The sequence below is a fragment of the Gamsiella multidivaricata genome (assembly GCF_025024155.1).
Source record: "Gamsiella multidivaricata strain RSA 2152 chromosome Unknown BC939scaffold_32, whole genome shotgun sequence".
NCBI classification, from domain to species: Eukaryota; Fungi; Mortierellomycota; class Mortierellomycetes; order Mortierellales; family Mortierellaceae; genus Gamsiella; species Gamsiella multidivaricata.
The window spans coordinates 294,288-312,757 of NW_026251740.1; the positions used below are offsets into that span (position 1 = coordinate 294,288).

General features: G+C 50.0%; 7 protein-coding genes across 7 annotated transcripts; 4 read left to right on the forward strand and 3 right to left on the reverse strand.

The window, feature by feature from the left end:
- Window positions 1–1,406: 1,406 nt before the first annotated feature.
- BC939DRAFT_503177 (uncharacterized protein) lies at window positions 1,407–2,485 on the forward strand (the record flags this gene model as incomplete). Its single annotated transcript, XM_051560374.1, has 4 exons — window positions 1,407–1,614; window positions 1,695–1,746; window positions 1,835–2,285; window positions 2,381–2,485. The coding sequence occupies 4 exons, from the start codon at window positions 1,407–1,409 to the stop codon at window positions 2,483–2,485; spliced, it is 816 nt and encodes a 271-aa protein (XP_051412304.1).
- Window positions 2,486–2,732: 247 nt separating this feature from the next.
- On the reverse strand, window positions 2,733–3,814 carry BC939DRAFT_161195 (uncharacterized protein). The gene has a single exon (XM_051550292.1). The coding sequence runs from the start codon at window positions 3,730–3,732 to the stop codon at window positions 2,959–2,961; it is 774 nt and encodes a 257-aa protein (XP_051412305.1). The 5' UTR covers window positions 3,733–3,814; the 3' UTR covers window positions 2,733–2,958.
- A 541-nt stretch (window positions 3,815–4,355) lies between these two features.
- On the forward strand, window positions 4,356–10,639 carry BC939DRAFT_161255 (uncharacterized protein). Its single transcript, XM_051550295.1, has 11 exons — window positions 4,356–4,566; window positions 4,732–6,071; window positions 6,165–6,218; window positions 6,297–6,412; window positions 6,502–6,634; window positions 6,746–7,176; window positions 7,282–7,979; window positions 8,085–8,229; window positions 8,317–9,973; window positions 10,057–10,187; window positions 10,282–10,639. The coding sequence occupies exons 1-11, from the start codon at window positions 4,490–4,492 to the stop codon at window positions 10,582–10,584; spliced, it is 5,085 nt and encodes a 1,694-aa protein (XP_051412306.1). The 5' UTR covers window positions 4,356–4,489; the 3' UTR covers window positions 10,585–10,639.
- A 1-nt stretch (window position 10,640) lies between these two features.
- BC939DRAFT_161405 (origin recognition complex subunit 2-domain-containing protein) lies at window positions 10,641–12,830 on the reverse strand. Its single transcript, XM_051550296.1, has 2 exons — window positions 12,638–12,830; window positions 10,641–12,567 (listed from the first exon to the last, which is right to left on the reverse strand). The coding sequence occupies exon 2, from the start codon at window positions 12,510–12,512 to the stop codon at window positions 10,734–10,736; it is 1,779 nt and encodes a 592-aa protein (XP_051412307.1). The 5' UTR covers window positions 12,513–12,567; window positions 12,638–12,830; the 3' UTR covers window positions 10,641–10,733.
- A 183-nt stretch (window positions 12,831–13,013) lies between these two features.
- Window positions 13,014–14,191, forward strand: BC939DRAFT_161190 (ribosomal L39 protein-domain-containing protein). The gene is made up of 3 exons (XM_051550291.1): window positions 13,014–13,192; window positions 13,746–13,844; window positions 13,963–14,191. The coding sequence occupies exons 1-3, from the start codon at window positions 13,115–13,117 to the stop codon at window positions 14,014–14,016; spliced, it is 231 nt and encodes a 76-aa protein (XP_051412308.1). The 5' UTR covers window positions 13,014–13,114; the 3' UTR covers window positions 14,017–14,191.
- Window positions 14,192–14,341: 150 nt separating this feature from the next.
- BC939DRAFT_477152 (autophagy-related protein 27) lies at window positions 14,342–15,838 on the reverse strand (the record flags this gene model as incomplete). Its single annotated transcript, XM_051558646.1, has 6 exons — window positions 14,342–14,448; window positions 14,583–14,737; window positions 14,839–14,921; window positions 15,042–15,127; window positions 15,276–15,565; window positions 15,690–15,838. 6 exons carry the CDS (start codon window positions 15,836–15,838, stop codon window positions 14,342–14,344), a joined length of 870 nt encoding a protein of 289 aa, XP_051412309.1.
- Window positions 15,839–15,970: 132 nt separating this feature from the next.
- BC939DRAFT_161235 (WD40-repeat-containing domain protein) lies at window positions 15,971–18,452 on the forward strand. Its single transcript, XM_051550294.1, has 4 exons — window positions 15,971–16,922; window positions 17,028–17,537; window positions 17,646–18,169; window positions 18,265–18,452. Exons 1-4 carry the CDS (start codon window positions 16,095–16,097, stop codon window positions 18,380–18,382), a joined length of 1,980 nt encoding a protein of 659 aa, XP_051412310.1. The 5' UTR covers window positions 15,971–16,094; the 3' UTR covers window positions 18,383–18,452.
- The last annotated feature ends 18 nt before the right edge of the window (window positions 18,453–18,470 follow it).

Below are 18,470 nucleotides of genomic sequence, written 5' to 3' on the forward strand. Positions count from 1 at the left end.
GTCGCGGATTCTTGGTTGGTAAGACCAAAGCGGGTAATGAAGTTGGTGAAGAAGACGTGCTCCTTATCCCTCTGTTTGGTGGCCCAGTCCAAAAACTCTTGCGTCGTATCATAAAGGTTTTAGGCAAAGTGAGAGGTTAAAACAGGATCATAAAAAGCGCGTATATACAACAGGTTCCATTAATGCGTAAAAATCAAACAGAGGAGCCACATGGGGCAATAAGGGCACCCATGAAGAGCCCCTAAGAAGACCATCACTGTCGCGGCCACTTCCCGGTCGGCAAACCAGAAGTCCGAAAGGACTCGTTAAATCTGCTAGAGCTAAAGAAGTATCCCGCTAATGACAGGATGTTTCTGCATGCGTACGAAAGGGTCGTTAATCGTACCTGCAAAGGAATGGGCCAAGAGAGATAAAAAAAAAAAGATTGATCAACTCAGGTCAACTCAGGTCAACCCTTAATAATGTCCACTCAAATGGCGGGGGCAATTACACAAGCCCAAACGGCCCAAACGGCTTCCTTTTCCTTTCCTCCCTACTCGATCTTTACACCACTCACCTCACGCAGCTATGCAGTCTTTCTCCACCTCCATCTCACCTCTTCGTTCTCATTTTCCCTCTGCCTATTTCTTCGTTGGCTCGCTCTTGTTCACAAGGATCCTGTGCTGGTGGCAATACATAAACAAGGTAAGTTCCTAAACCACTTTGGCCTTTGAGGCTCCTTGTTCACAGGAAAAAAAATGAACAGTCGGTTTGGCTGTGCCTCCCTGTTGGCGTGGACTTTCAGGCACAGTCATATGCAGGCGGACAGAGAGTCCTTTTCCTTTCCTTTTCCGTTTTTCTATTTCTTCCCGTACAGGAATGCTGTGACGCGATACCCCCGTTGTTGCAGATTGGTCAGTAGCGGTCGGGGCAGGCCGTTGAGACAACCACGCGGCGCGCTCGTTGCGGCGTACGTTCTATCCGCCGTGATGCCATCCTGAGCGATGTATATGCTCCTGGTGATTGTCATTACCACCTCTACATTTGTACCCAGTCGACCACGGGCTGCAAAGTAGGTGGTGCAGGTGCGGATAGGGCTTACGGTTTCGACTTCAGCTCATCTGCGGCGGCAAAGTTAATGATACCGTCAATACCGAAGAGGCGTTCAGGCTGTTGAGGGTGTGTGTGTGTGTTTTCTATCCACATATATTTATTGGTTCGGAGTAGTGGCGCCGAGACAGAAGAGTGAAGCGGACGATGGGAGACAGATGCGTAGAGTGGGAATGGTGACAGTGGTGGCTATGGGATGCGGTGCCTGATGTCGATCAACTCTCCTGCGATTAGTTGCACACAAAGGAGCTCTATCTAATCTCGTTCCATTCAACATCTACCGAGTGACCTTTTCGGTTGATCAACATTCACAAACCATGAGCAACATCATCATCTCCGAGGACCACCCTTATCGTGCATATATTGAACAGCAAGGTCTCGACAACCTGTTGCCGATCAGTTTCTTCCAATTCCACCGCTTCACGCACAGCCAGAAAGACTACGCGGGTCAAGAGTACAATAAGTTGATCGCGCTGGTCATGCAGCAGCGCGCCCCAGATGTCGGCAAAGCAGCGAGCAAGTTGGGTCTCGTCGGCGACCTGCAGGCATCCTGGATCGTGTCTTTGCAAAGAACCATTACAACGACGTGGCTGACGCGATAACAGATGAGAGCATGAAGGACCCGGTCGCGCGCTACATCATGTCCGTCATTTCATAGTAAGTTTTTTTTTTTTTTACTAAAAGCATCAACCAAGCTCGATACGACCGAAAGACGTATTCCCCATCCTGTGCTTTCATCATCTAGCGCGCACTACTTCACCTTCCACGACCACGTCCCCACTCACATCAATGAACGACAGGGTTTTGCGGACTTGATGTGGCCGTTCATCAGAGGTGCAATGACGATGACGGGTGTTGAGACGCAGTACCTAGAAGTTCTCATCGCTGGAGTTCTTGAGCGCAAGAACTTGGAAAAGGATGGCCTGACGGAAGCCAAGCAAGCAGGCCAATATGCTGATGGGGTCGCTTTTTGGGAAGACAGCCAAATCTTCCTCTCAGAAGCCTCGACCATCGACAGCCCAAGGGCGGAGAAGCTGCGGCAGGGTGAGTTCAAGCTCGCCAGGGCCATGAGGGATTCATGGGTCAGTCAAGTCAGGGCCACATGCAAGCATTCGGTTCCCCTGAGCGGGGTCGCTGTCTTTGGGTCCAGCACATTCAAGGACGAAACCAAGCTCTGGCGACTTGACTTTCGTGGCGTTTTCGGCTTGTTCACTTCAGCTCTTTCTTTGTCCCGCTCAAGAAAGGCCAATTTGGAAAGAAAGCCAAAGTGTCCATCCTTCGTTGCCTCGAGTTGGCAATGCGTGTCAAAGCAGAGGTCGACGCGCGGGAGGAAGACGCGGATCCTGTGGATCATGAGATGCGCGAGCTGTTGGAGAAGGCTGTGCCAGCCATTTAGAGTACCTCAGCAATTCCTATGAAGAACCGCAAGAGAAGACCATCTGCGTTCTTTTGCGCGTCAGCGAAGTAACAAAAATAAAAATAACAATTGCATGCAGACAGGGCGCTGGTCAGAAGCGAGGTGAATATGCCACTCATGAACAGTTCCGCGATCTTCACGCTGTAATCTTGCACAGAGACGTGGACCCTAGAATATGGAGGAATGAAAGCGTTCGCTGATCATGATGGGCGTCTTTCTTTTTTTGTTTTTTTGGGTGAAGGTTGACACGTACTCGCCCAACCTGAACCTGCAGTGCAGTTGATGTTGGTAGAGACATGCCGTCCGAAGATGTTGATGATAAAAGTCGAGAACGGAAGGTTTTTTGCTGCCGTGCTCAGGTACTGGATGCCTTCCAAATGATACGCTGTGGCGTCAGAGCTAGGAAATGATAGATCTGGTTGATAGGGACAGGTCCAACACTATGTGGCGTTTCATCCTGCGCTTGGGCCGTGTGGTCTTCGCAAACTTGGCACCCAAAGTTTTCTAACCGACGACATTGCATTCTTTGGTCTGGCACAGCCCATAGTGCAAAAGGGTTTGGTCGTGTGACATGAAGAGTGGGGAGAAAGGAATGAGTAATTGACAAGAGGCTGCAAGTGAAGGCGAGAGGTAGGAAGCAACAAAAAGAATCGAGAGCAATGCAGAGGGTCAGTCGAATGCAAGAAAGGAAATGGACGAGCGAGTAGTCGAATGCTAGAGAGGAAAGAGGAATGGAAGAAGTGTTCGAAGATGAAATCAGCGACGACGTGGCAGGGAGGGTGGAGACAAGGAGAAAGAAGGTGAGTGGATGAGCGCTGTAGTGCTAGCAAGGCCGGCAAAAATAAGAGTAGGCGAGCAACTGAGGGTCGGTGCAAAAAAAACAAAAACGACGAGGAATAAAGGCAGGTGGGACTCGAGAGCAGTTCCGGCCTGTAACGTAGACACTGAGACAGACCGTGGCCGAGTGAGCGGGGACAAGGTGAGTGGAATACGCGCAAGAGAATAGGGCGCGATCGGGGCGGCATGGTGGTTGCCAGGGGTGCGACTGAGAGAATGTAGCGAAAGAAAAGATAGACAGAGGAGCGTGGTATTGAAAAGAGTGTGTGAGAGGGAGTAAAAGAGGAAAGGGGGGACGAGAGAGAGTGAACGGAAGACACAACGGTGAAATGAAACGAGCAACGAGAGACGAAGGAGTATCTGGAGAAGTAGCTGAGAAAATAAAGCATGCGCAAACTGTGGGTTGTGCACTGTCAATAAAGATCGATCTTCTCCTGCAGAGGAGTGAACTCTGGATTGTTCTGCGTCAAAGAGACGAGGCCAGATGATAAAGGTGATGCCACGAGATCAGCTCGACGAAAGCGAGGAGCCTGAGTAAGAGCAGATGATCTTATTATTCCGAGATGATGGCGGGTGCTAGAGGTTGATCGAGACGTGGTGGGGTGAAGGAAGAAGATTCAGCCAAGATGAGAGAGTGGAATGATGGGAAAGAATGACCGGGAGTGAAGAGTGCTGCCGAGGGTGCGACTGAGGACGAGTGAAATACAATTTCTCTAGAGTCAGGATGGCTGGATGCACCGGCCCAACTCCACGTTATTGCAGGAGTTATCCTGTGAACACGCAGGACCATCGCCAACTCCTCTTCTGAAGTCCGAGGTATTGAAGGGGTGTTGGATGGAAGATGGAGGTGAATGCCTCAGGTTCTCCCTGGCCTTCCTGCTATGTTCGCCATTCATGCTCCTGAAAATAATATTGGAAGAAGGATGCGGTTATATGTACATCAATGATTGAGGAATGGGACTAAGATAGTCATCACGGGGCGCACATCTGCACACGGGTGGGTGACGTCTCACGGAAGTAGCTGGTGCCAACATTGCGAGGGCGGATGGGATTCGCCCTTGAAGCCAAAGGCGGTTCATATTGGAGACTCTACAGGGGTAAACCTTCAGCAAACCATCGCCTTCGCTCTCCCTCTATACATAAACCATGCCTCATGGGAATCCACCCCCATCCATGGCGCGCATGGAACCACAGGAGTCTGAACTGTGGGCAACTAGAATTAAGTACGTCTGCCACAGCAACCGTGGGCCAGGGTATCAGCAACTGGACTGGCGGGGTTCTGCTTTTATTGCTGTCATAAATATGAGGTTATGGGGTCTCTTTGTCTCTTCGTCTCAAGCATCTTACTAATCAGTTCATGCACATCTTGCCCATTCAACTCGCCTCAGAGCTGTGCCATTCAACTCTCCTAACTTCAACTGCATTATACCTGGGTGCCCGAACTCATACCAAACCAAGCAGGGACTAGAGCGCCACTTCGCCGCGATACACATGTACAGGGCGGATCCGAACGCCAAATATTCTCGATCCACCTCGGCCGCTTCAATAGCCGGCAACACCTTCAATAGCATGCGCAGGAACAGTGGCAGTGGGACCAGGAATGGCCGTGTACGGTCACGTCGCAAAGGAAGACCTCCTGGATCCGGACTCAAGGCTCGGCTTAAGCAGCAGGAGATAGAGCAGGCATTGGAGCAGGCCATCACAGAAGGAGACGCTGTTCATCGCCCAGAGATTCACACAAACCATTCGCTCCTCGCCAGCCACGCTGCTTCAGCACGGCACGATTGTGGCGACGATGAGGCCAAGCCGAGGGAAGAGCGCTCGTATCTCGAGTTTTTTCCATTTCTCAACACGTCTTTGAGACTCGAGCTAGTGGATGCTTCGCAGATGCAGTCTCAAACATTGGAGGGGTCATCTCGGACAAGCGCGCCGGAGGCTGACGATCTTTCGAAACCAGGAACGAAGAGCACAGCGGTGAAAACAGAAGGCAGCGTTCTCGACACGGCACCCATCCCCCCGACGACAAATGACCATAAAGAACATACCATAACAAACGACATCTTTCACGACTCAATTAATGAACTACCAAACGAAACCTCGGCCAGTGGTCTTACCAACACCTTATCATCACCAGTGACAGAGATTGTACTTGCAGACCAGAATCACCCTGGAGACTCTAACGTGGACGACAATATGGATGGGGATGCTGCGTCAGACCGGGATGAATTCTTTGATGCGAAAGGATTCATCGAGAGCGAGGCGGAATCGAGCCAAAAGCAGGTTATACAGCATGAACGCAGCGCCAGTAGGGATGAAGGTCGCTCAGTGTCCCCGGGTACTCAAAGCGAAGTCAGGGACGAAACCATGGATATGGACGTAGATCAGGAAGGATCGGCTAGCACAAACACTGACATCGCAAACGCTGACGTGGAAGAAACGAGTCATGACTATAATGTCTCTGCCATGCAGGAGGATGATGTAAAGATGGTGCCTGAACCTGAGGCACAGGATTCCAAAAGTGCTGAAAGGTCGTCGTTCGCACCATCAACCAACGCTCACTCTACCGGATTATCTGCAAAACAATCAACCGCGCAGTCGATAACGACTGCCCTTGAACCCAAGACACCGGCAACTCAACTTCCCCAGTCATCCTTCAGATTGATTCCAAGGGATGATGATGACCTTGAAGAATACCATCTGCCTGCTGGCCACAACGTGCGGTACATCGGTGAGTGAATTGTGTAGGGTGCGCTTCTGGAACCGATACATTCACTTACATACGGCAGACTAAACTCCACCTAATGCTGCCAACCACCTATAGAGCCGACGGAGACGGAACTCGCAGAGCGTGTGGAATATGACATGGACGAGCAGGGTATGTCGATCATATGAAAGTCATCGATCACAGAAACTTGGAAGCAAATGACTAATATACAGCTTGTGATTTCAATAGACGAGTTTTGGCTCAAAGACATCAACGCGGAGCGACGCAAGCAGGATTTAGGAGAGGTCTCTGCTTCGATGTTTGAAAAGATTATCGATCGGCTCGAGAAGGAGTGGTTTGATCTGGTAAGTGTTGGACACCACTTTTCCCCTCTTGTTGATTTGTTCGAGTAATCCAAATTGAAATGGATGTCTATTTCTTGTCAATTAAATAGACTAAGAATATCCCAAAATCGACGGAAAATCTGCCACCAGAGGATTCTGCCTGCAACATTTGCGATGATGGCGAATGTGAGAACAGCAACGCTATTGTTTTCTGCGACGGTTGTAACCTCGCAGTACACCAAGGTATGTCACAACCATTCGCGACGACAATGACTTCCATGTTCATGGTTCTTGCGCACATCTTCTTTTCAAATGTTGGCCGCTAATATGCTTAATAATAAACGTTCGCAATAGACTGCTATGGCATCCCATATATTCCTGAAGGCCAATGGCTCTGTCGCAAATGCATGTTGTCGCCTCAGATGCCAGTATCCTGCATATTCTGTCCAGGCGAAGGAGGGGCATTTAAGCAGACAACGAACAGTCGATGGGCACATCTCCTGTGCGCAAGCTGGATTCCCGAAGTAGGCGTGGCGAATACAGTTTACATGGAACCCATCGACAATATCGACAAGATCCCAGCAAGCCGTTGGAGGCTGACCTGCTATATCTGTAAACTCCGAATGGGCGCTTGCATTCAATGCGAAACGAAGAACTGCTTCCGGGCTTTCCATGTGACCTGTGCACGAAGAGCTCATCTGTACATGAAATCGAAATTGTCCAAGGCTTCTAACTCTGGAGGAGAGGTCCTGGTCTATCGTGCTCACTGTCATAAGCATACACCGGTAAGTACCAGGAACTGCACGATGCTGCTCAGATTATTGGTGCTCATGAAGGTGTCAACCTAACTCTTTCTCCCCTTCCTATTTTCGATCCTTCACTTTGATCAGCGTGACTACCGAGGAGCCGTTGATATCGCCGGAGCAGCTGCATTGTTTGCACACAAGGGCATCAAGAAAAAGCGGGCCAAAATCCGTGTTGTGGATGACGATAGCGAAGACCCTGACTACGGCCGCAGTGATGAGGAGGAAATCTCTGGCCATGGACGATCCTCGGTTTCCAACAACGACACGGGAGCAACAACATCATCTGCCCTCGTGGCTTCTCAATCGCTTGGTGGATCCAGGACATCAAAAGCGGCTCTAGCGCATCAAAAACACTATACGCCTGGCGCCCCACTAGCGCCCATGTTTATCGTCAACCGCCTTCTCCCGTTCGTGGGTAAACTGGGGGCTAAAACACCGGCACTACGGAAGGTGTCTGCGCTGAATTTTATCTACACCGTCTGCAAATATTGGTCGCTCAAACGAGAATCGAGACGCGGCGCACCGTTGCTAAAGCGATTGCATCTGGAACCCTGGACAGCCTCCGCTTCAGCTCACAGGCAGACTGAAGAAGAGAAAGTAAAGAAGCTGCAGACGCAACTGCTATTGCGTGGTGATCTGGAGAAGGTCAGGATGCTTGCAGAGCTCGTACGGAAGCGCGAGAGGGCCAAGCTGAAGCGCCAAGAGCTGCAGAACCGTTATTTATGCAAGATCATATTCCCACTAAAGACAATCCTTGAAGATACGCTTGCAGAGCTGGAAAAGTAAGGATCGGCCACTCTCTACCATGAAGGATGCAACTCAAAAGTTCGGTTTTTGCTGTCTCTAACCTTGTAACCTTACACTTTTTTTTCCCTTTTTTTCGTCAGGTTGGATCGGCAAAAGTTTTTCGCATACCCGATTTCTGCAGAGGAGGTCAAGGACTACCATGATGTTATTAAGAATCCCATCTGCTTCCAGACTATGAATGAGAACGTCTTCACTCATGAGTACCAAAGCGTAGAGGAGTTTGCTGTAAAGTCCTTCTTTCCGTTTTACAATGGTTGTCGTCAACAAATTTGGAAACGACCCCTGATCAATCATTATTCCACGCTACTTTAGGATGACGCCCGACGTATCTACCACAACTGCCTAACTTACAACAAAGTCGATACACCATACTATCGAGCAGCGACCCGACAGTTGAAGCAGGCAGAGCCGCTCCTTCAAAAAGCCAAGGAGGATTACGAACATCTGGAAATCGACCCGCAAACTGGATTCCTAGCCGTACCTATCGATCCCGAGATTTTTACCTACAACCTGGTGCCATTCCAGCGACCCGAGGAAGAAGGAGAGAGACAGCTGTCGGATGTTTCTGTTCCCGCAACGCAGAATGTTGTCCCTACTGAAATAAACCCACCGAAATCCAAGCGCAGAAATCCTTCGGTCGATCTGCCCAGACTACCTGTCGTTACTGGAAGACCTCTCAGAGCAACCTCAGGAAGAGCGGGGCAAACTGCAGGATCATTGGCAAGTTTAGCAAGTACAACAGCCTCCAACTCACAAAAGTCAGCGCAGGAGGCCCAACAAGCGCTGAACAAGACTCCGGGTTTCCGTTCGCCTTCTAGAAACGGACCCCGACCGGAGGTGCCGAAACTAAAGACGGCAACCCTGACGAGGGCTGATGTGGCAAAGGCACGGCAGGCTTCTAGCGATGGCACTGTGCAGTTGAGCCTGGATGAGGATGAGTTACTGGAAAAACTGAAGCACAAGTCGAAGAAATCGCGATCATTGGCCGTCAACTTGCAGTCGAGACTCAAGCCTTCGATCGTCGACAAGGCTGTGGTGATCAACAAACCTGCACCGAAGGGATGGGCGTACGTAGTGGTCGAGGGAGAAGAGGACACAACGGAGGGCGAAGATGAAGTCGATTCAAAGGAAGGGGAGTTGGATGAGGAAACACAAGCGCTGGAGAAGGCCAAAGAAGAGGCCAGGATAAAGCGTCGGGAGGAGAGGCATGCACTCGCTTTGAAGAAGAAGCTGGCGAAGGGACAGAAGGCCAAGGCTAGAGCAGAGGCTTATGCCCGGCTGAAGGCTAGTAGGGCTACAGGGAACTTGGCGCAAGCTGAAAAGGAGGGAGCCAGCGGGAAACAGGACAGCCAGGGTTCGCACTCACAGATAGAAATCGACAGTACTCTCCCACTCAGACATTCGAGCCAAGGAAGCAGGAACGGCAGGTCCAGATCAAGGCGAAGTGCAGCCGATCAACGCTCAAAGGGTGCAGCAGACTCAATTGCAGACCATGATGACCAAGAGGGGCCTGTAGATCTCAATAAGGTGGTAGATGGTGGCGATCTACGGATGACTTCGACCTCAACCCCTCATCAGAACAGTCAAAATAGCGACTCTGAAACTGAGATGGATGTTAAGGAGCATGAGACGCATGGCAAGGGAAAACAAACGGGGAGGCATGGCGCCGACCTCAGTAATGGTGTCGATGGACTGGGTCTGAATTCTGAAGGGCAGGAGCCGAAAAGCGATGATGACGATGATGCTAGTGTACCAGTAGAGGATGAGGTAGCAGCGATGGACGAGGACCCCATGCGGAAACGCCAGAGGAGGCCAGCTTCTTCACGGGTTGCTGCTCGGGATGTTTCTGAAGATGAGTCTGCTACTGGAAGTACCCGTCGCCTTCGATCCACTGACGCAGCGCCATTGATGTCAGTGTCCTTGGGAACACGGAGGGAAAGTTCAGCGAGTCAAAGAAATGACATTACTGGTGAGTGGTGTTAACTTTGCATTGCATCTATGCCTCATTCGATTAGTTAATTAATTTGAAAACCCCTTGCTGCTTTAATTTAGGCAAGAGACGACGGAGTGAAAGTATTGAGGGCTCGCCCAAGAAACTAAAATCTGATCGGCACGGCGGACCTTTGTCGTACGGATCCTTAGTATGGGCCAAGATGGAAGGGTTTCCTTGGTTCCCTGCAGAAGTAAGAGGAGTACAGGTGCCTGCTATTTTTCATTCTATTCTTTACGTGCTGGAGCAATTGCTCACGCATTTATCTTTTATTACACAACATGTAGCTGATGGATCCAAAGGGGCCGCAAGTACCAGACCAGGCGCGGGAGATGAAGAAGGAGGGCCATGGAGTCCATCTGGTACAGTTTTTCGATTTGCGTGAGCGCGGTGAGCGTGGGCGGTCATGGTATTGGGTTACAACCGCACAGCTGTCACCACTGGGCGTCGATCTGGACGAGGATCGCAAGCGCGTCCACATCAAGGCAGGCTGGAATCCAAAACGTCGCAAGACGGTCAAGCAAGCCTATATCGATGCCTGTCAGTTAAAGGGGATAGACCCTAGTCTCGTTCTTACAGAGTCCTCTTGAGGTCAAGGGCCTTCTTTTTCCTTCCACACTGGTGACCAGGAAATAAAAACCATCCTGTCAGCCATTATTATAACACAGAGATAATTTAGAAGCGCTTTGGCTGCGACGATGCTATTGTGTATTGTGTATTGTATATTGTTGTACATGAATCAGCTCAGCTGCTCCAGGATACCTTCGAGAACGCCAGCGGAGAGCGGGATGTAAAGGATTTCCACGCCATCCGCGCCCTTCTTGGATTGGACGATGCGATGGTCTCTGAACTCTGTCAACTGTGTCCTAAAGGTCATGGCGTTACTGACAAGGAAGTTCTCCTGGCATTTTTTGAAAAGTGTACTGTGAGCCATGCCATAGTCCATTTGGTTCTTGCTGCCTGTGCTAGCGGCCCCTCCTTCGACCACATCCCTCTCGGACTGAATCTGATGCTCAGCTAGGATTCTGAAGAGACCCTTGCCATTTGAGGTCAGGCTGGCAAGCACAAACTGGATACCGCGTGCCCCCAGTTCCCCTTGTCGGACCATGATTGAGTTTTCGTAGCTGGTCTCGGCTAAGTATGGCCTGAACGTCGTGAGCTCATGCCAGACCCAGCGAAAGCGCGCCGCCTTGACAGTATCCCAAAGAATGTTGGTGTTGATATGATCCATGGATGCCACGAGATGGATGTGTGGGCAGGAGGCAAGCAAGCTGAGTGCGGACTGGGTCTTTTCCGATCGTAAGCTGGATCCGTCAATGTTGTGAATGATGAGATAAAGCTTTTGGATGGCGCGGTCCGGTTGCGAAAAGTAAGCTTGAATAAGGGCAATCTGTTCTTGCAGAGTACCCGTGGGCCCCGAATATTGCAATGCTTCCGAGCTGATCTTGCTAAGAATTTCCCTGACGGTTAATGTTGGAAAGTATCCATTGACGAGGATCAGGGGTGCATCCGTAAGGACAGTGGTGGCAAACTTTGTGAGCAACGCACGTTTAGAGCCATAGCCATATATTAGGAGGTTGAACCCTGACATGAGCTCAAAGTACCACTGTGGGAACTGCTCCTCGTACAGAAGCATCAGCATCTCCATCTCCTTTGAATGCTTTGTCGGTGTGCGCTTGAGTGCCTGAATAAAGTCCGCATGCTCCAGTGTCGGCAGTTTCGAGAGCGTGTTGTTGGACGTTTTCGACTTTTGGTGTAGATCCTGGAAGTATCGTTCCGCACCCATCTCGTCCTCCTCAAAGAACGACTTCTGGGCGTCCTGTGCGTCGTGAACGATAGTATCTGCAAAGTCGCGTTGGCCTTCCCGGCGATCATCATCGGACTCGCCTTCATCTTCCGAGTCATGGTCCTCGTCCTCCTCATCCTCCTCAGAGCTCGCCTGGTTCATTCTCGAGACTGTCCTTGTGAATCTTCTCCTCTTGACCTCATGATCCGCAGCGGAAACAGTTGCACCCGCTGCGGAAGATACCTTAGTGCTGTTCTTTCTATTATTCGTCTTCACTGTACTCTGCTGCTCTTGCTGATGGTCAATGATGGATTTGAGGCCTGCGATCTTGCGTTGCGTTTGGAACCCAAACACCTCTCTTCCTCGTGCGTGTCGTACTATAGCCGCAGCATCATTCTCCTCTAATGTACTTGGCGCCATGATCGTGTCAGCTTGAACGGATATACTGCTGCTGGCATCAGCGCTGGTACTGGTTGGCAAGAAAACATCCTGTAATGCAGCGGCACTCTCTGCATCCTCCTGAATATTCCTATGTTTGATAGACAAGTCATTGGTCTTGTCGACAGTCAGGCCAGACTGGATCCCGATTCGACGTTTTCGCGGGATGTTGCTTTGGACCGCATGCTTGAAGCGCTTCGTGAGAACTGATTCTCGTTCAGCATCCTGGGCTGACACTCGACAGTTGATATGTGTTGGGATCACGTCATTTCCTTGATATACGATGCACACCATGTCCACTCTTCCAGGTTCCGGGCTGCTGCAGTACGAGTACGGACAAAGAGCGCAGCTGGACAAAGGTTAGCGAGCCGTTATAAAGTGCGAGCGATATCACTTGAACAGCATATATATTATTTTACCCTATTCAGTAGGTGTATATAAAGTCTAGACGACCTAGTAGGAAGAGTTGACAATAGTTGGAAGCGATGGTGAAGGGACGCGTTGTTGAGAGACATCCTTTTCACCTCCACCTCATTCTTTCAATTCGGTTTGGTGGCAATAGTGGAGTGGCTTGGGGCGGTCCGCTGCTCACACAAAAGTCAAATTGAGCCGGCGGTTCAATTGTCCCTTCTCTCTTTGGAATAGATTCATTGCAATGGTACTGCTGCAGGGCACGCAACCCACACATCCGCATCCAAAGGATTCATTCAGCTCATCCATCGATCCAATCAATCGATCGACTCGACAGTCAGGAAGATCATATCTGTGGACAGCATTAGATACATCTATCGCCAAAGGAGTATCTGCAATTGCATCCGGCCCAGGAACAACATTTGCACCATCGACATAGATTTTTAGCAAAAAAAAAACACAGGACAGGATGTCTCATGTGAACAATGGCACGCCTTCAGGACTCTATTCGCTGTTTGTTCATAACGAGCCAACTGATTCGGCACTATACGACCTCAACAGTGGTATTGACTCTGGATGAAATCTCCGTTCAGCTTGGGGCTCATCCATGTCGGCAAAAAGAATCACAGAGTTCATCCCACCTACCGCCAGAGCTGCTGCAAATAGCCATACCAACTTTGCGAAAAAAGCTGAAATCAACGACGATGAAGCGACGCAGCAAGGCGTTTACGATCGTTATGCCAGGGGATGAAGTAACTTCAGGAATAATAGGATCGGTACTGCCGAATGGAGATCAGACAGCGCTTCCACCACTCTCCAGCGCAGGACTAACATCATCGACTTGGTACATCAACCTGGCAGGACTTTCGCTTGAAACGCCTATGCATCGTTACCAAAGCATATGGCTTCATCGCCCCTCAACATACGAGCCAGGACTGCACAGATAGGAAAACTCTTCCCAAGAGCTGCAGTGGAAGCGCTGACTCATCATCGACGACCTTCCCTTTCACGCTTCTTACAAAGGAAGCTCAAACGCCCACTCAACCCATGCTACACGCCAGCGACTGACCCTATACGACCTTCTTTTTCATTTTTTTTTTTTTTTTTGTTCTGTAGCCTTCCAACAAGTCGTTCATCATCAAGCGCAAGCTCGGAAAGAAGCAGAAGCAGAACCGTCCTCTGCCTAACTGGTGCCGCATGCGTACCGACAACAAGGTATGGAAACTGACCCTTATCTTCGGGAACCCCGCATTGAACTATTTCCAGAAAGCCATTGAAGCGATGCAGTTAAAAGCTAATATTTTGTCATTGCGTTCTTTTCTTTGAAAATTAGATCCGCTACAATGCCAAGCGCCGCCACTGGCGCCGCACCAAGCTGGGCCTCTAAACTGGTCGCCCATGCGGTTGGACAGCTGGAGTTCATTTACATATTGGCCTTTCGTGTTGTCCTATAAAGATTGCGATTAAAACCAAAAGGCACATATCCGATGCAAAGCCATAATGGCTTTTTTTTTACTATTTGTGTATACGCTCGAAATGACACATAGACAAGCAAACATAGGCAAAAGTTACGATTACTGTAATTCTGAGATCTTTTGGGACACAAAGAAAAAGCGAGATATTTATTGTGAATGCATTGAGGGGAATGGATGTGCGTGCCGTACCAGTCGTATCATGCATGATACAATCCCCGAACGAATCGTGCTCGTGCTTTAGACAGAAACATAAGCACCGCCTCTGCTTGAATGGCGACCGGTAACAGAGTCCCAGACGTGGCGGACGACATCGACAACCAGGCTGGGGAAGTCTTTCCAGAAACCTAAAAGAACGCGAAGAGGAGATGCAGAAAGATATTAGTCCAGTCCACCAAAGTCCGTCAATAAAAAAAAAAAAAAAGGATGAGATGAAGATGCGCCAGCTTTAATAAACAGATGCTGCGATAGGATCTCTTACCGATGTTAGGAAGCATGTCCAGACCCCTGGCGCCATAGACTTGGCGGTTGTAGATCGCTCCGAGCACGAGATAGATCAGTCCAAAGACTATCAAAACCGTCATGAACACGCCGAACCCACTCATGCCCTCCGAAGTTGGCAATTGAATCTCCCTCCTGTGATAGTACAAAAGCCAACGGCAACGTCTGTCAGTGGCATTTCCTGGTTGTGTGAGCAATGACAACAGGTAGCCTCGATTTTCTCCAATGGGACTTACGGGCATGCGACGCTGGACTTCCACGAAAAGTATACGACTCCGTTCTCATATTTGATCAGTGTCGGGCCAGCCTTCTCGTCAGTCTACAAAGAATCCCCATGTAGCAAATAAAAGGCGTTAATTGTTGCGCTGAGCTTGAGCCTTTCTTTCTAGTGCCATGCCATCGGAAATGTCAAAAGAACTGAGCGAGCAGATGCACGTACAACAGCCATATCGCAAATAAAAGTAATGACAGCTGACTGGTCCTGTCCGTTAATGTTGCCTCCCTTTAATGTCAGATTCCAAGGCACTGTGTTTTGATACGTGTCATAAAAAAAAAAAAAAAAAAAGCAAAAAACGATGTCGTCAATGTCAGTAAATAGGTTGCAGTAGACATTCCAATTGCACACCTAATCCGCTGCTTGCTGTAGGTATCCTTTGTCCTGTTGCTCGCTTACATTCCTTGACATCCTCAATTTTGTCTGCGCGTGCTACAGAAGGCGCCACGTCTCTTGCAGGTTGACCATCGTTTGCTGGAGCTGAGCCTGCGATCGTTCGCAAGAACAAAGTCTTGGGATCGCCCTCTTCAGGGACGAGCTTTGTGTCCTGACAGACCCAGGCATTCGCCTTGCAATGAGACTTTGCCTCGCCCTCGGGTATGACAATTGCCTGACAAGGGTTCAGCTGATAGTCCACGCGGATCTTGCTAGGGTGTTCATCCTTGGGCTCACCCTTGATCGTAAATGTCCTACGTGTGGAAGTAGAGGCAGAGGTGAGATATGTCGTTCAACTGAATCCAGAATGGCATGGATGTTTATATCTTGGACAGCGAAGGATATGGCTCTGTAATGAGACATTATTTCGTCCTTTACGTAGGTTTGAAGGCAGAGATGTTATAGGCATGTCCGTCGACAGTGATACGTTCGCAATCGTATGGCGCAGGTGCGTCGCCGCCCTGGGCAGCAACGAAGGGGAGCAGGGCAACGGCTACGAAAGCCAAGCGAGTATGGATCCGAGTCATTTGATGATTGATCTTTTGTCCTTGTAGTCGATGGAATGCTGATTGAGGATCAAGAAAAGAAAGGAGTGGAGAGAGAGGGAAAGAAAGAGAGAGCGAAGTGAACGAACAATGGTGCACTATGCCAAGAAGTTGAAAGTGTTCCTCCGCGTTGGGCTTTCAAAACCAAAGCCCGTCATCAGTCCTCCCTGCAATCTTTCAATACAACTCCACCCGACTTCAACCATTTCATGTGATCATAAAGAACCAAAAAGCACCCATGGCTGGTCTCTCTCCTTCACACTCCCCTTCCTTGAACGATGACGGCAGCACCTTCGCAGCTGGTGCTCCCTCACGGAAACGTCCCCTTCCTTCGACCTTCGATAACGCACAGCGGCTGCCGCCCCCTGCTGCGACCTCCCGTACCAGGAACATCTCGTGCCCTATCTCCCATTTGCCACCTGAGCTCGCCCTCCTAATCCTCAGCCATCTTCCCTACCGCAGTCTCGTCGCCCTATCCCGTGTCGACCGCTACTGGAGACATCTCACCTTCCACCAGGATGGCATTTTGTGGTACCGCCTCTCTCAAAAGCATGGTCTCCTGCTCCCTGACCGCAATACCGCTGCGCAACATCGATGGACCCTAGAAGATGCACTCGCTCGACGACCAGGACTATCAAGAGCATTACACCAGAGCCGTAGGAGATTGGTATCTCAGGATACATTGAACACTACTGCACCAACGCATCTCAATACTTATACGCACGCAGAAACTGTCACTAAAGGAGGGAGCCATCAGTTGAACCCATCCGCAAGGGTCTGGCACGGACGGGTCAAGACCTGGAGGGATTACTTTGAGACACTAATTATCCTCGAGCGGGAGTGGATCGAAGGCAAGCCCACGATCAAGGAGCTGCGTGGACATGAGGATGCGGTCATTTGCGTCAAGCTTCTTCCTAGGAGAGACCGGATCGTGAGCGGGGATCGACTGGGGTATCTCAGGGTGTGGTGCGCCGTTACAGGCAGGGAGCTCCAGAAGCGGAAGGAGCACATGATGGGGATCCCTTGCCTGGTCGTCCATAAGGACCTCCTTGTCAGCGGTTCATGGGTAAGATGACTGGATACGTGTTGCCTCTCACATGGGCCCTTTGATACAATCTCGACTAAACCCCGCTCTTGACGATCGTTGACAATGTCTATTTTGTCTATTTAGGACAGTACAGTGATCATCTGGCGGCAATTTCAGGAGGACCCATATCTCAAACCGCTAAAGATCATCGACTTGGGCGAGCAAGTCATGAGCATGGATCTCGACGCCAACCTGGACCTAGCCATCGGAACCGTCAGTGGCGTTGTCAAAATCGTTTCCCTCAAGACCTTTTCTTTCATCGATACCTTTCAAACCCCTCAGCCACACCTCTGCACCGCCGTGTCCTTGCACCCGGACAAAGTCGAGGCCACGATCGGTTCAAATTACTACGCTTGGGATCGAACAACAAAGGCCCAGGTTGGCTTCATTGGCGAAGCCCATTCCAAGAGTATCTCGTGTATGAAGGTCGATGTTGCAGAGCGCCTGATCTTTACGGGATCCCAGGACGGCAAGGTCAGAATCTTTAGCTGGGGATCTAAGCCCGTGTTGTTGAGGCAATATGCAGGGCATATGAATGGCGTGCGATGTATGACCCTCCAGGACTATATGGTTATCACCGGATCTTCGGACAAGGTAAACGATTTTTGTTCGTTTTTTTTTTTGTCCGCAAGCTATTCGATCGGGAAGCTGTATATTGCCATCCTCCATCCTCCAACACTCTGTCGTTCTTTTCCTTGATAGACGGTGATGGTTACATTTAGAGACCGACACGAGTATATGCCTTACAGACTGTTCCTCGACAAGGTCTCAGGACCCGAGGATGTCCTCGAGACGGAGTCCAACAGGATCGAGCGCATCGCAGGCCCTGTCTCCTTCTTCCACTCCACCAACGTGAACTGTGTGGATGCAGACACGGCCATGTTGGTCACCGGTGCAGATGATAGCATTGTTAGGATATTCGATTTCGGTCAGGATCTCTGGAGATCGCCAACGCCCTCGTCGCCAAGGCTTTGTGGTCAGGCCTCTTTGGTCTCATCGGCATCCTCTACGTGCGTTCTCATGGCCAGACCTGGACGGAATAAGGTCTCTGTAGGAAATCGTCGACAGAACTGGGGAACCTATGCCCTAGCTGTGCTGACACGAGCAAGGGACTTGATGGATCAATCTTTGGGGCAGAGCAGCAGTGGAAGCATACCATCTCTGGCATGGATGAATGTGGATGAGATCTATCAGCGGATGGTCGATTGGGAGTTGCTTCCTGTCAGGTAAAATCCAGACTGAATCATGCCCTTGTTGACGAGAGGTCAATACTATCTTATGGTCGCCCATTAACATGTCTAATATTCATACAATCGTTTAGTCAAGGATCGACGCCAAAGCACACACTCAACCTCGCTCTTCACATGATGGCCAAGTCAGATCCACCAACAATCCTCCTAGACAGCACTGTCAGTCCACATCGCTTTGCCCTGAAATAGATATCCGCCCATACCTTTGTATATATATATATAAAAATGAAACTACTGAAGACGGAGCTCGAGTATTTTTATTTGCATGCATGCGAAT

Bases quoted from the DNA above. Each gene is read 5' to 3' on its own strand.
- BC939DRAFT_161195 (XM_051550292.1), bottom strand. From the start codon at position 3,732: ATGCTTTATTTTCTCAGCTACTTCTCCAGATACTCCTTCGTCTCTCGT.
- BC939DRAFT_161255 (XM_051550295.1), top strand. From the start codon at position 4,490: ATGCCTCATGGGAATCCACCCCCATCCATGGCGCGCATGGAACCACAG. The intron at 6,219-6,296 runs GTATGTCGATCA...TGATTTCAATAG, and splicing joins ATATGACATGGACGAGCAGG to ACGAGTTTTGGCTCAAAGAC. The intron at 7,177-7,281 runs GTAAGTACCAGG...CACTTTGATCAG, and splicing joins ACTGTCATAAGCATACACCG to CGTGACTACCGAGGAGCCGT.
- BC939DRAFT_161405 (XM_051550296.1), bottom strand. From the start codon at position 12,512: ATGGTGTGCATCGTATATCAAGGAAATGACGTGATCCCAACACATATC.
- BC939DRAFT_161190 (XM_051550291.1), top strand. From the start codon at position 13,115: ATGGCACGCCTTCAGGACTCTATTCGCTGTTTGTTCATAACGAGCCAA. The intron at 13,193-13,745 runs GTATTGACTCTG...TTTGTTCTGTAG, and splicing joins ACTATACGACCTCAACAGTG to CCTTCCAACAAGTCGTTCAT. The intron at 13,845-13,962 runs GTATGGAAACTG...TTTGAAAATTAG, and splicing joins GCATGCGTACCGACAACAAG to ATCCGCTACAATGCCAAGCG.
- BC939DRAFT_161235 (XM_051550294.1), top strand. From the start codon at position 16,095: ATGGCTGGTCTCTCTCCTTCACACTCCCCTTCCTTGAACGATGACGGC. The intron at 16,923-17,027 runs GTAAGATGACTG...TTGTCTATTTAG, and splicing joins TCCTTGTCAGCGGTTCATGG to GACAGTACAGTGATCATCTG. The intron at 17,538-17,645 runs GTAAACGATTTT...TTTCCTTGATAG, and splicing joins TCACCGGATCTTCGGACAAG to ACGGTGATGGTTACATTTAG.